The 15,379-nt window shown below is 43.7% G+C and overlaps 1 protein-coding gene across 1 annotated transcript in view; it reads left to right on the forward strand.

Annotated features, from left to right (window-relative positions):
- LOC124258931 (transformation/transcription domain-associated protein-like) overlaps positions 1-15,379 on the forward strand; it is a 105,368-nt gene that overhangs the window by 38,502 nt on the left and 51,487 nt on the right. Inside the window, 14 exon segments of the mRNA XM_046692991.1 lie at positions 285-374; positions 834-985; positions 1,551-1,651; positions 7,120-7,391; positions 8,324-8,409; positions 8,528-8,639; positions 10,559-10,744; positions 11,086-11,235; positions 11,630-11,716; positions 12,039-12,135; positions 12,654-12,775; positions 13,135-13,305; positions 13,845-13,916; positions 14,568-14,687. Coding sequence (XP_046548947.1) covers positions 285-374; positions 834-985; positions 1,551-1,651; positions 7,120-7,391; positions 8,324-8,409; positions 8,528-8,639; positions 10,559-10,744; positions 11,086-11,235; positions 11,630-11,716; positions 12,039-12,135; positions 12,654-12,775; positions 13,135-13,305; positions 13,845-13,916; positions 14,568-14,687 — 1,818 coding nt within the window.

Consider the following 15,379-nt stretch of genomic DNA (forward strand, 5'->3'; position numbering starts at 1 on the left):
GAAGATCCGGGGTAGAATAGGTCTTCAGCAACCCATGCTTGCCACAAACGACGACTATGCTTGTTGTAAGAGGCGACTAACGGGATCGGGTGGTCAGACACGATGACTTGGTTGACACATGTCATCGGTTCCCAATTCCGCAGATCGATGCTCATGCTGTTGATCACTGGATTGTCTGGTCCAGACTCAATATTTACAGACCTCTGTCATATAGCTGGAATATTGCTGAGTGTGGCGTAAAACTAAAGTCACTCACTCACTGCAGTAGTTGTTTGTTGTTACAGCTGCAGTACAACGACAAGGAGACCGTGGGCCCCTGCATCAACATCCACTTCCAGGACACCAAGACTCCCATCACGCTGCCTGTGGAGAAGGTACTGTGTTGTTTCTGCTCACAGGAGATACATCATCAGGAGATGTTCAAGTGTTAAGTTTTGTTGCTTTGGTGGGGCGGTGGGGTAGCCTAGTGGTTAAAGCGTTGGCTCATACGCCGAAGACCAGGGTTCGAATCCCCACATGGGTACAATGTGTGAAGCCCATTTCTGGTGTCCCCCGCCGTGATGTTGCTGGAATATTGCTCAAAGCGGCGTAAAACCAAACTCAGTCAGTCAGTCAGTTTGCAGAACCAGTTTTGGAAGTGTAAGTGAAAGTCAGTTGCCCTTGTTGGTACCTCACTCCTTATAGTTGGGGCATCTCTAGGGGACTGATCATGTTTATTTAAATTCATTTGTTTGAGAGAATATTTATAATGATTTGATCACATGTATTTACTCACATTTAGGTGATGTTTATTCTTCTGTGTGTAGCCCATTACTATATGTCACGTGATTCAGGCTATAGACACGGCTCTGACAGCACTGAAGAGCAGCTCAACGGATGCATTCAGTCGCAAGCAGGCATGGGAGCTGATCAAGTGTTTCCTTGTGTCCGTTATGAACCTGGAGGATGACAAGCAGGCGCTCACCCACCTCTTCACTCACCCCAGGTAAACAGGCAGTCTAGCCACAGTGTACAGGGCGAAACCCACCTACTGTGGGTGCAGACAAAGTCTAGTGGTTAAAGTAAGTTGGTTCGTCTCCTATTTTAAGCTAAAGAATAAGATCCTCGGTTCGTAATGATAAAAATCCCCAGATCTGGGGCAATTTCTGGTGTCCCAACAAATTCGTACCAGTGATGATTCCTTTGCTTGGAATGTTTCATGCTAAAGTGAAAAGCTTGGCAAGTGTTTTGAAACCAAACCTCTCAGTCAGTCGTCACATTACAGGCTCCACAAAGCGATCTTTTGTGTTGTTAGTGAATCACATGCTCATTATGTGGACAGCCTGTGTTTCCAGTCCGAAACAAAGGACCGGGTTGCTCAAAGCCATTTTAGGGGAGTTCTGGAAACTAAAAGTTTTCAGTTCTATGCCATTTCAAGAAGTGAGTAAAATTAACTTGGTCTATGAACTTAGTTGTTGAAATTTAAATACCATGAAACTTTGTTGGTAACAGTTTCACCTGGTAAAGATGATCCAAGTCCATGATCCTGACAGACAGAAAATGTGTTCTAGCTTCACAGAGAAGGAGATCTCCACCACCACAGGGCCGCTGTACAAGAACCCGGACTCTCATTCCAGGAAGGTCCATGAGCAGGCTCTCACCGGCATGTTTGGTGAGTTTTTAGCCTGCCATGTAATGTCCCCTCCATGAGTGTTGTGTATATTTCACTCAGTCAGGGAGACCTGAATAGTTAGTCACACTTTCACAGTAACTTCATAGAGTATTTCCCTGAGGATGTTTGATCATTGACTAGTTAAAACATGGCAGTGACCTTTTTGTGCATGGAAGGTGAAGGTCACCAAATTGTTCTCTGGGTTTTGTACAATGACAGATGAATATCAATGATGTTTTCTTATCCTGCGTCTGACTGTATATTTCACAATGACTTTGACTGAAGTTGTGACATGTGACACTTATTTGCCATTTATAAATCTTTTATTTTTACTTATCCTGACTCATGATCTTTTGCTAATCTCCCTTTCCCTTGCGAATGGTAGTGATCGCAGAAGAAAGCATCTGTTACCAGATCAGAGGGTAATTCTACGCGGCCTAGTAAGTCAACGCATCAGAAATCCTTCAACGAAGAGATATTACCTCCGCATGAAGAAGACCATTTTTTAATGATCCCTCGTTACTTCCACCCGAAGTACCTACAAGATACTTCAAGTACCTACTAGATCGTCTCCTGCAACAGTCACAGCAGGCCAGCTGTTTGACGAACTACCACCAACTTCTCAACGGAGTGAAGTTGAGGCACACAACTTGTCAGCGTTCACAAACGCTTCTTCTACAACTGGATCCGGGTGAAATTATGAGACAATTCACCAACCAGATGATGGCCCTGATTGAACATCGGTTCGAGGAAGAAGCGATGGCTCGGCGAAGACTTTCATCTACTGACATCGTGCGAAAACCTACGGACCTCGCGCGCGAACCTACTCTCAAAGAACTATGTCTTAAGACTACATTGGCGAACGTACACCTTTGCGAAGGTCTCTACAGTCTGACGACTCTGTCATCTTGGAGGAGGATAGAAGACATGAGATGCCTACTCACCGTTCTACATCTGCGAACCCTCAACGATCGAGAACATCGAAGGATCCATCTTCGACACCTAGCCGTTCTAGATCGAGATCTCATATCTCTCACAGACGTTCGCGAAGTCACTCATCACAAGACAGACGTTCACGAAGAGAAGGCTCACATCACAGAGGTTCGCGAAGGGATAGATCTGACAACAGAGGTTCGCGAAGAGAAGGCTCACGCCACAGATAGAGGTTCGCGAAGAGAGGACTTTCAAGATAGACGTTCGCGAAGGGAGGAATCTTCAGTTCGCGAAAGGATGATGGAGGTTCGAGAAGGGATACAGGTTCGCAGAAGGATGATTCGCGGAGGCATAGCTCTACCGATCAGGAGATAATTGATGAACAACCAGACTTTGTCTTCCCGGACTCAGAGGTTACAGCTTGGATAGCCAATGGTTTGAACTTCGAGTCTCCTTCTAAGGATATAGATGAAATCTACACTTATAAGATGCGTAATGACGACTTTGACTCGGTGACTATTCCTCCGATTGAACCTATATCGAAGGTACCTTCTGAGCTACGCACAGCTTTGAGAAAGCTGCAGACATCTACAAGGTTCGAGAACTCTCAGATCTACAGGCAGATAACAGCAACGCAGACATCTACAGGGTTCGCGAACCCTAGGGTTAACAAACCCTTACATCAACAGGCAGGATGTTGACGTCGACTCTATTACCATACGGCTGAATAAAACGAAGCAATGATGAAAACGGATGGCCTGCTGATATTGTAGTTCACTCACTCACTCCAACCCAACAGAGACGTACTGCATATACGCTGATGACTTCGATCCAATATGATATCACCTATGAAGCCGATATCTCAAGTACTGGAGAACCTCAAGGCGACCTTTGTAAAGGGCTTAAGGTTAACAACGCCTTCAAGAATGCTTGAATGGACGTACAGATGATATTATTAACACTCGTCACTCAGCGTGGGGATTAGGATTTTATATCCTATCAACTAGATTCAACATCGGTATTACTTCAAGATCCCTACAGACATACATCTCGACAGCCTCCTTCGTCATGCTGGCTTATATCATCCACAATGGGAATACATGATTTATATCACTGAACAAGATTTTACACTTGGAGCAACCCTTATTCAAGAGGTTTATATCAGCGGCTTAGAATTACCCGCGCTTTTACTCAACCAACTAATTGCATCAGATTTTATGGAGGCCAACTTGCTACAACACCAGTGACGTCATGCTTGGAAGCTGATTGGTCCACGTCAGACAACGCCTCCCACTGACAGAGCAGGCTCCAGCAAGTTTACTGACTTGTAAACAAACCTGTGGTACGGGGGAATACTTCATCGGCCGCCTTGGAAACAGTATACAACTACGGCCTGTTATCATCATGGGAATCTAATAGATGTCTAGCCTTGACAGCAGGATAAACAATGTTTATTTTGGAAGTTGTCGCTGATAAAAGTCGGTATGAGTACCTGTCCCCTGCGATGCTACATTTGAGACAGCCTTGCTATAAATAGACAACGCTCCGATGTATGCTGATCAACACAGATCGCCTGCGTATATAAGGGGAAGAATGATGTATCATCACTGCAATCAGAGGTTAGCACTTCCAATGGAACGTCCTACCGTTTGGAATATCATCGGCTCTATGATTATTCATACGAATAACCAAGCCTATCGGCACCTATCTGCAGCATCGAGGTCTACACAGACCTGGTTATCTGGACGACGGCATACAGGTTCTTCAAAGTGCCAATCAACTCAGACAGCAGCTGAACTTGACAATTAAGTTGCTCACGCAACTAGGATGGCTAGTGAACCTGATGAAGGTGGAGTTAGAATCAAAACAAGATCTTCAATTGCTGGGAATAAGAATTTTCACAACACAGAATCGAATTGTGGTCCCAGAAGATCATTGGGTCAAGATACAAGCCATGATTCCACAAGCATGCATCTCTCCGTTAACACTACGAACATGGGAATGTCTACTCGGTCTACCAACCTCGGCGCAGGACTTGACTCGCACAGGAAGGTTACAACTAAGGCTGCTGCAACGGTTCCTGACAAAACATCTGGACAGCGTCAACCCTATCTTGCTACCAGACAATCTCAAGAGGTACCTACTTTGTCGAACGTCTGTGGAGAGACCTATTTACAATAGCCGGCCTTCGACACACATATCTACGCATCGATACAAGGTTGGGTGCGCATCTCAACAATCAAGTTGCATCAAGGAAGTGGTCCAAAACAGAGCAGCATCTTCACATCAATCTGCTGAAGATGAAAGCTGTGATCAACGCCTTACAACTATGGTCGAGCTCGCTGATCAACAGAATGCTGATGGTCCACGCGGACAACTCTACAGTGGCATTCTCCATAAATCGGCAAGGATCTACAAGATCACCAAGCCTACTACAGCTCACATTCCAGTTGTTTGACATCACGGAGGGGGCAAACATTTGGATAAAGGCGTGTCATATACCCGAGCCAAGAACGTGCTTGCAGACGCTCTCTCCCGACCACTGCACCGTCACCTATGGAATGGATGCTCCTTCAAGAAGCATTTCGGCTCATCATAAGGGAAATAGGATCCCCTTGCATAGACCTGTTTGCCACGAGGTTCAACAAACATCTACAGACGTTTGTCTCACCAGTTCCAGATCCTCGTAACCTGTATGATGACAAGTGGCTGAAGTTTGAGACTTATGCAAGGCGGAAAGGCTTCATTGCTATGAAAGCTATTCATCCTCAAGTGGCAGAATACCTGTGTCATCTTAGACGGACTAGACATCTGAAAGGTTCGACATTATCTGTGTACCTCGCCGTCGTCTGTACAGTGATTACCATGAAAACAGGCATCAAGTTGACGAAAGTACCAGAATTACTTGCTTTGCTTCGATCTTTTAAACTGGAGGACCAGCAAAAGAAGTTCAAAGCTCTGGCCTGGGATCTGAATGTAATTCTGTGTCATCTTACAAGTGATGTCTACGAACCTCTAGATCTTACTACCTTTGAGCTGCTGACACAGAAGACTCTGTTCCTGCTTGCGCTAGCCACGGCAGCTCGGATATCAGAGATACATGCACTGGACTTTGGTCGAACCAGATTCGACACGGGGCAACATGCTGCAGTTTATCTAGGACTTGGATGGGACTTCATTGCCAAGAACCAACTACCTGGTCAGCCAGATAGACAGTTCCATGTACCAGCGCTATCTACAATCCTCAGCCCAGAGGATATAGAGGACTTATCCTTGTGTCCGGTCTGAGCCCTGAAGAGATATCTTCAAAAGACTAAGATGAGGAGACAAAAATTCCAGGAGTTATCCACAGAGACATCAACAGAAGTCTCAAGAACGACCATATCGTTTGGGATGAGAGCCGTCATATTGAGAGCCTATAAAGCAGCAGGACTAGAACCTCTTAGAGCTTCCAACCCACAGGAAGTCAGAGCACTGGCGTCAACATTGGCTCTGCACAGAAATTGCTCTATATCAGCAATTATGGAGGGCTGCTTTTGGAAGTCGGATACGGTGTTTGCCAACCACTACCTCCGAGACATAGCCACTGAAGACGTCTCAGGCATTCACCAATTTGGGCCTCTCGTTGTAGCACAGCAACTAATGGTTCCTCAAATGCGCTGAGTTTGAAAATCTCACCCTTTATCACGTTGACTTGTTGATAACTTTTACTAAGGAAAAGTATTAGTTTAAAAGTCCATGCTCACAGTCTAGGACAAACTAGCATGAGTGATTAAAGATCCTGTATGGGTAAAGATCTTACCTGTACATGAAGGGGTCACAACTCATTTATGATAAAGATCTTATCATAATCTATGGGTTGTTATAGATATCTAGTAAAAAGAAGATACTAGTATATCTTAAGCCACATGAATCAAGATGATTCAACTTGTCTGAGATGGAAGTAAGACAAGAAAGTGGTCCCCCCCCGAGTTATAACGGAAGTTGGAAGAATAGGATCTCGGAAATGCCACAACACAGGACGTATCTAAGGACAGCTGATGAATCCAGGAAGTGGCCTGACCCACCACCAATCCACAGGATTCTATAAGCAAAAGATCATCCTGACTCATGAGGTCAAGCCCTCCCAACCTCCCCGCTGGAAACACTTTGGATTGCACAGTAGATCCAAGTGCTTGGGCAGAAAAATCAGGAGAGAGTGACAAGTAAGGCTGGTCACATGACTGTTTACGCGGGAAAAGGGAGGTAACTCGTGGGTGAGTGTATTTTTACGTCTGCTTCGGGAACTTCAAGGGATTCAAGTGTTCCACTACCATTCGCAAGGGAAAGGGAGATAAGCAAAAGATCATGAGTCAGGATAAGTATAAAATATCAATTTTACTTGAAAAATTACGTATTTCTGTGAAATTATTCCAGATCTAATCCAATAGCTACAGGTTTAAGCATTATTTTAGAATGAGATTCCCTGTGCCTTATTTATGGCAGAATTTGTTTGTTTTATCGCTAACTGAAATCTGTTGTTTCCATGTTTACAGTGGCAGCAGCCATCAAGGAACTGCGACAGACCGCCCTGCCCTTCATGGCCTGCATGGTGCGGCACTACACAATGATCGCTATCTCCCAGCAGTGCGGACCATTCCCCGTGGGAGACAAGCAGAACAAGCTGCAGGGAATGGACACACAGATCCTCATAGACGCGCTGGCCGTCATCATGGGACACGAGGAGAAGGAACTGTGTAAGCCAGGCAACCTGGCCCTGGTGCTCATCCTAGAGACTGCCACCACCATCCTCGGCAGCAAGGAGCGGGTATGTCCACCAAGGATTTTGAGATGTTTTTGCTTCAGTGCTGAATGCCCCTTGAGGGTCACACGGGCCCGGCTCCATGAAGCAATCATGGCGTTACTCCTGTCTATGTGTATGTTAAAGCAAATTATTTATGATCATCTTAGAGCTATGATTGGTTTCTGGAACAGGTTGCTGGAATGGAAACCATCCCCAATAACCATGCTTGTGAAAAGGTGTCTGAATGGACAGGATGGTTAGTGTCTGTAATTACTGGTTCTTCCTGACCAAGATTATTTACAAGCCGCCGTCGTTCACTTAAATACCGCAGATTTATTTGACTGTAATCGTTTGGCTGTTGGCAGATATGCTGTTGATTAGGGCTGCGCAATATAACTGGTTTACCAGTATTTACTGGTTCAGACATGAAATCGATACGTATAGCGATACGCTGATCGAAAACCGGTATTTCGACATGCATTCGGAAAACATCATAACACTCGGAAATCTGGAAGTTTAGTTCGGTTTGAAGTTGTGTTCTTAATTTTTGTTCAAATGTTTCGCAATGTTTTGGATCTGAATGTTTTAAATCTCAGTGCTTTTTTGAGAGTGGAGAAACAAGTTCAAACTGGTAACCACTGTGTTGATGTTAAATCGTTCTTTTCCTTGTTTCCTCATGATTACACGTTTTTATTAAAGCTTAATCAAGCATAGTGATTTTGTTGTGTTTTAACTCGATCATAAGTAGTTTTTGTTTAAAAAAATTCTTGCAATATATTGCAATACATATCGCAATATATGCTTTCGCATTGCAATATATCGCAATATGAATATTCTCTGCAATACCCACCCCTACTGTTGATATCTGAATAATAGCAGATAGGTGTCTGTATGACATACTGTTCCCCTGCCAACTGCCCTATACTGTATTGCATGAAATACTATTCCCCTTTCAGGCGTGCCACCTGCCCCTGTTTGAGTACCTTGTGGACAGGATGTGTTCTCTGTGTTATGACCGGGCCTGGTATGCCAAGTATGGAGGGTGAGTTGAATACAGAGATTTCCACAGTTCAGGTGTGCATATTGAAAAGCAACAGATCAATGTTCAAGCTACTTTCATCATCAGATGTTGTAAGCCTCGCCATGTTTCTGTTGTCTAGCTGCCTGGCTATCAAGTTCCTGTGTGACTCCATGGCACTGAGGTGGGTGTTGGAGCACCAGTTCCTCTTCCTCAAGGCCCTGCTGTTTGTCATGATGGATCTAACTGGAGAGGTAAGCTTGGTATGAAGAGGGAGACAGGTGATACGGTTGTTTTATTACCCACGAGGTCAATGTATTGGTAGTTGCATACTAATCTCGTACGTCACACGAGTGTCTTATCGCGTTGACCTGTATCGTAACGACTTGACCTGAGATTCTAACGATTTGATTGGATAACCGATGACCTCTCAATTAGGTCACATTCTGACGTAACTACTTTTTCATTCATAACAAACACGTGAATTCATTCATTCTACAACTTAAATGCATTGTGGGAATGTAAACATTGCGAGCGTTGCCGTGCCGCTGTTTAATTGTGAGTCGAACTGAGACATTATATCCATCGAAAAACACAAACGCAATGTTTCCACCAGTGATGTTAGCCGAATGAAGCAACTGGAAACCAAGAAACGGGGTGCTACGGAGTAGTTTACTGTAGGAGGCTGTACGGGGCGATGACAACTGACATGCATCGTGGCGTCGGTTACCAAGGCAGTGACGTCATTACAGTGTGACGTCATGCAAATATTGCACTACAGTACAAAACTCTTCCGCAACCTCTTTATGAAACCAGTTCGGTTTGAAACCAAACACATAACAAAAATACGCTATTTTGTCAATTTAATGCATGTAAGACGTGGGTAATAAATAAAATACCACACTCAGTCTCATTACATACGAATTATACCAAACTCGTGACCTTCCTATGTTATCTGACCTCGCTTTCACTCGGTCAGATACCATAGGAAGGACACTCGTTTCGTATAATTCGTATGTAATGAGACCTCGTGTAGTATTCTCTATACATCTCACCAGGAGGTTAATGAGTAATACAGGAGTCAGTTCTGTTTGTCGTGTTTGTCTTGATGGACATTGTATCTCACTTGAGAGGTAAACTTGAAGAGGGAGACAGGTGATACAGTTATTATTCCTCACCTTGAGGAATGAGACTACAGATTGATACAGTTATTATTCCTCAATACTTAGGGGTAAACTTGTTATATCTCACCATGAGGTTAATGGGTAATATATCATTAGGTTCTGTTCGTCCTCAGAACAGGATAAAGAATAATGATTACAGTTATTGAGGAACAGACACATGCTGTGTGGAGGTGCTTCCCTATCGCATTCATGAGACCAATTGTGGATTCAAAAATATGATTTACTCTGACAATGTTTTTAGGTTTGTCAACACTACAGCTGTGCCTTTGGATTTCAGGGAAGTGAAAAGCTATTAGGACCTGTATCACTTTCCTTACACTAGTTGACATGACACAACTGTAATACTAATAAAAGTAGCTTCACCTTTTTTTGGTGGCTTGAAATATTTCACAAATGCAAGTGTTTGAGCTTACACATTTAAACATGGCCAAGTTCGATCCCCGACCGCGTCATACCAAAAGACGTTAAAATATGGTACTTGTTGGTCCCTGCCTGGCGCTCGGCATTAATGGGTATAACAAGGACTGGTCGGTTCGGTTTTAGTATAATGTGTCTGAGTGGGGTATTCATACTTCACTGCGGCATGATATCTCAGTGAGCTAGCACTGTAAAACCAGCTTCAGTCTGGGCTAGTACAAGCAGCTGCACATACACATACACATGCATGCACGTCGTCATATGAGCGAAATATTCTCAAGCACGACGTTAAACCTAATTTCACCTCGCATCACATTTAAACATGGCCAAAGTTCTATATCACAGTCTTATGACTTCAACCCATATAGCTATTGCTGACCAATGTCACTGATTATTAACTCTTGAGGCCTTACGTCGCATTTGATTTTTTTCAACATTAATGTTGAATGTTGACATTTCAAAGTAGCACTTCACCGAACTCACTTGTTCACTAAATATAGATTCCTTCAAGGCAATACTAGTCCTGGTTATCTCCCTTGTTTATCTCATGGTTATCTCCCATCATGCATCAGGTGTCTTCAGGAGCTGTAGACAGAGCCAAGTCAAACCTGGAGAAGATGTTGATCCTCTGTGCAAAAGAGATTGAGCCTGACCAGAAAACTGATGAGTTGATTGCTGCACAAAAGAAATCCTTCCATGAAGTAACTCATGAGCTTGTGCGGCAAGTGACGTCGCCCAACACGCTGGTTAGAGAACAGGTTGGTAAACCCTTTTCCCTTGTCTCAGACAAGACACTGCTCAATTTGTAGATTGGGCAATAGGTTAGCGGTTAAAGCGTTCACTCATCATGCCGAAGACCCGGTTCAATTCCTCACATGGGTATAATGTGTGAAGCCCATTTGTGGTGTCCCCCACCCTGATATGGCTGGTATGATGCTAAAATAAGCATAAAACTAACTCACTCATTTGGGGTTTAATGTTATGTAAAGTGTTGCTGTCACAAAGTAGTGGTCACACATTTGAAAAGTAGTGTCACGCCATACATCATCCACCCCAATGAAGCTGTTCAGTTGATAGAGTAACTTTTGTATCCTTTCAGGCTATGCACTCTCTCGGGGCACTGGCCAAGACGACGGGTCGATCAATCACAGAGATCATGGAACCTCATAGAGAAGTACTGCAGGACATGATCCCTCCCAAGAAACACCTGCTGCGTCACCAGCCTCTCATAGCTCAGATAGGACTCATGGTGAGTTCAAAAATACCTGCTGGGTCACCAGCCTCTCATAGCTCAGATTGGACTCATGGTGAGTTCAAAAATACCTGCTGGGTCACCAGCCTCTCATAGCTCAGATAGGACTCATGGTGAGTTCAAAAACAGCTCAGATTCATGGTGAGTTCAAAAACACCTGCTGCGTCACCAGCCTCTCATAGCTCAGATTGGACTCATGGTGAGTTCTCAAAAATACCTGCTGGGTCACAGCTCCAATAGCACTCATGGTGAGTTAGGAAACAGCTGCTGGTGAGTTTGAAAACACCTGCTGTGTCAAGAGCCTCTCATAGCTCGGATAGGAATAAAGGGGAGTTTCGAAAAACCTGCTGTTTCAGCTGGATGTATTTTTTACCTGACTATTTTGTTTCAGGAGGGGAACACCTTCTGTACGACGTTGGAACCCAGGCTGTTCACCATGGACATCAACATACAGGAACATAACGTGTTCTTCAGTGAGGTCAGTGCCTGCATTTAGTAACCGGGCCTTATTAAACAGCTGGATTTAACCTTCACCTTCTGTATTTTGCATGACCGTCAAGCTATGCCAAAGAAACCAGATCGCATCCTCTTGCGATGTTTTGATACAGATTTTGTAACATTGTCAAGCAGAGACATGGTAACACTGTAACTCTGTGCAAATGGCTTGGATGATTGCTCATGATATCAATCACCAGTTTGTCCATTATTGTGGGCCATTTAGCTAGAATGCTGACTGTATCATGAATCAACAAGCAAAGACATCTCTTACAGTTTTTGGAAATCCTTCTCCTATGTTTCAGCTGCTGAGCTTGTGCGAGGCTGATGATGCTATACTGGTCAAACTGCCCTGTTACAAGAACGTAACAAATCTAGTACCTCTGAAGAAAAGTGCTCTGAGTAAGTGGTAAAACTTGCATTAATCACTCAGCTTCAATCACTCACAGTAGTATTGCTGTATTACTGATATTCCCTTTGGGATGACTATGTCTGTTCCTCAACTGCGGTTCATTAAGTTATATCCCCTGCCACAAAGTGGGAGGGGATATAGGTTTGAGCTCCGTCCTTCCGTTTTTCTGTCCGAGATGATAGGGACAGATTTTCTCAGAAACAGTTGTAGATAGGGAAACCAAATATATGTGTTTTCAGGATATAAAAGCCTTGATGAAGTTCGAAAACGGCTACCCGTGAAGATCCAGGGTAGAATAGGTCTTCAGCAACCCATGCTTGCTACAAAAGGCGATTGATCACTGGATTGTTTGGTCCAGACTTGATTATTTAGACAGCCGCCATATAGCTGGAATATTGCTGAGTGCGGCGTAAAACTAAACTAACTCACTCGAAAACGGAAACCATGTTACAATTTGTTACATAGTTATGGCCCTTGTCATGGGTTTGGTGTGATTTTTTCCTTCTAGGAGCACTTGCGGCCTGTCATTACATCCCTAGCAGGCGAGATAAGATCTTCACAATATTGTACAAGGCTCTCAACAGCACCAACAGCGAGTTGCAGGAAGCTGCTCACGACTGCATGAAGAAGGTAATGCATCTCTTTAGGCTTTCCTTGGGTATTATGTTGGCATGCCATGATACAACCGGAATACTGTTAACAGTGGTGTTATACCCAACTCCCTCACTCACCTACTCACCCACCCACCTACTCACTCACTCACCTACCCTCACTCACTCACTCACTCACTCACTCACTTACTTTCTGCAATGGTGATAACGTGTAAAGACTCCAGTGACTCTGGAATTCACGTTTTTCTCACAGACTCTGTCAAATGGCAAGTTGCATCCCCATTTCAAGTCATAATTCAGGTGTCAATTCAAGTCTCCTTTGTGTCTGTATAGTAAATCCGGTCCAGTTAATTCATACAGTTACTTTGTTTCCTCCAGTTCATCGGCGGCTGCCAGGTGGAGACAGACACAGTACACACGGCAATCCGCCCCCTGTTGCTGAAGCTGGGGGACTTCCGCAGCCTCACCCTCAACATCATCCAGATACTGTCCAGCCTCATCCAGCTCTTCCCCAACGTCTTCAACGAGAAGTTGTGCGAACAACTACATGTAAGATCCAGTACAAATGAATCCCACTTTGTATACGTGTTGTATACTTGAGTCAGAATAGGAACTGGAGAACTGATTGACTAAATGTGATTATATCTGAATCATTATGTATCTGTGTTGCAGCAACACTGGTAAAAATTATAAAGTCGGTGAAAATCTTTGTATGCTTGACTGAATTATGTTATTGTTGTGGAAATTATAAAAAAGAAAGTTTTTTTGCATAAATTCACTATTTGGGTTTGCTATTCCGGTTGCCGAGCGGGATAGGCAGCTGACTTTGTGTGCTGGCATTAGGTGCCTGACTCTGAGGGTGTGGGTTCGAATCCCGGATGGGACTCAATCTAACAAAAGTATTAGAATCTGCATTTTACTGAGAAAGTGTCATCTCAAATATAACATGTGTTATAATGTATTTGCAGTGAGCAGATTTTGGATTTTGTTATGACCATGTGTTACAGTAGTAATGAATAGGAGTGATTAGTGATAGATTTTGAAGGTCTTCTGCCTGATTTATGTGAGTGTCATGTGGCCTTGTCCAGGTCCACCTGAAGAAACTGCTGGAGGTGATTGCTGTGGCTCAGAAGAGTGGTCAGAAGCCCTCCACTGGACAGGTCAGTTCTTCGGAAGTATTATACAGGAATAAGATAGCCTTGTGTTTAAAGGTTTGGCTCCATTTGTGAAACAGCCATGATTCAAAACGTGACACCTGTTTGCAAGTATGGTTTACACGCTGAACACAACCAATGAGCTACAAGCTATGATGGATTTTACCTTCAATGGCACCTCAGATAATAGGGGAAAAAGTACCAGCGCCTTGAGCATGCACTAGTTGCCTAGATATGTGCGCTATATAAATATGCTATAATAAGAATGTAGTAAGGCCATAATATAATAAAATTCTTCAATAGATGTTCAACCCCAGCCCTCTTCATGATGACATGTGGGCAAGGAGTAGCCTAGTGGTTTAAAACATTCACACAGAAGGCCCCAGTTTGATTCCACATTTCTGGTGTCATTGGCAGTGATTTTGGTGGAATATTGCTAAAAGAGGCATAAAGCCAAACTCACTCACTCACACACAACGCTCACAGCCAGTCATCATTTTATACTATCATAAGGCAGAAAAATTGCTGTTTTATTTTCAATTAATAAGTAATGTAGGTGCTTTGAACAGTTTTAAAGACAAATTCTAAGAAATAAAGTGCTAACATCTCTCAGTTTGGTTGAAAATCAATTAACCTATTGTCACAAATCCTGTACAGGACCTGAAGACATGTGCGGCCATTGTGAACCTGTTCCATCTGATACCGGCGGCCAGCATGAAGATGATAGAACAGCTGACGGTGCTGGTTCTACGGGGTGAGAGGGCGCTGCTTATTGAGGTAAGTCACGACCCTCACAGGATCAGTAGGGTATCACTGATTTGGAATTTCAGTGGCATTGTAACAACTCAAAATATAATGGTGATAGTGATTAACTATCATTGATTCTTCTCTGTGTATAGGGGCGGTGGGGTAGCCTAGTGGTTAAAGCGTTGGCTCGTCACGCTGAAGACCCGGGTTCGAATCTCCACATGGGTACAATGTGTGAAGCCCATTTCTGGTGTCCCCTGCCGTGATGTTGCTGGAATATTGCTAAAAGCGGCGTAAAACCAAACTCAGTCAGTCAGTTCAGTCTCTGTGTATAGTCATCAGCATATGGTTGAAATGCTGCTGGTGTTTTGTGAAATTCTAACTTACTGTGTGTGTAAGGATAAAAGTAACAAAGTACTTAATCAATTACATGCTGAGACATATACAATTCTGAACCATTAAATGTTGATCATTCATTTCTGCCTCCTATTATCTTTAACCATGCTGATCATTAAAATGTGAACATTTCATTGGAAGTGAATTTTATTTTAGTATTGATATGCATACAATTTAATCAATATACATGAATACGACACTATGCAATGACCTCTCAAGTGATCATACTGAGTCTCTTGGCTCACTGACCGCCTCTGTGGTGTAGTGGTTAGAGTGTCCGCCCGGAGAGCGGAAGGTCGCGGGTTCGATCCCCGACCGCGTCATAC

This window comes from Haliotis rubra, unplaced genomic scaffold (assembly GCF_003918875.1).
Source record: "Haliotis rubra isolate DU_JTF1 unplaced genomic scaffold, ASM391887v1 Scf702, whole genome shotgun sequence".
Taxonomy (NCBI): domain Eukaryota; kingdom Metazoa; phylum Mollusca; class Gastropoda; order Lepetellida; family Haliotidae; genus Haliotis; species Haliotis rubra.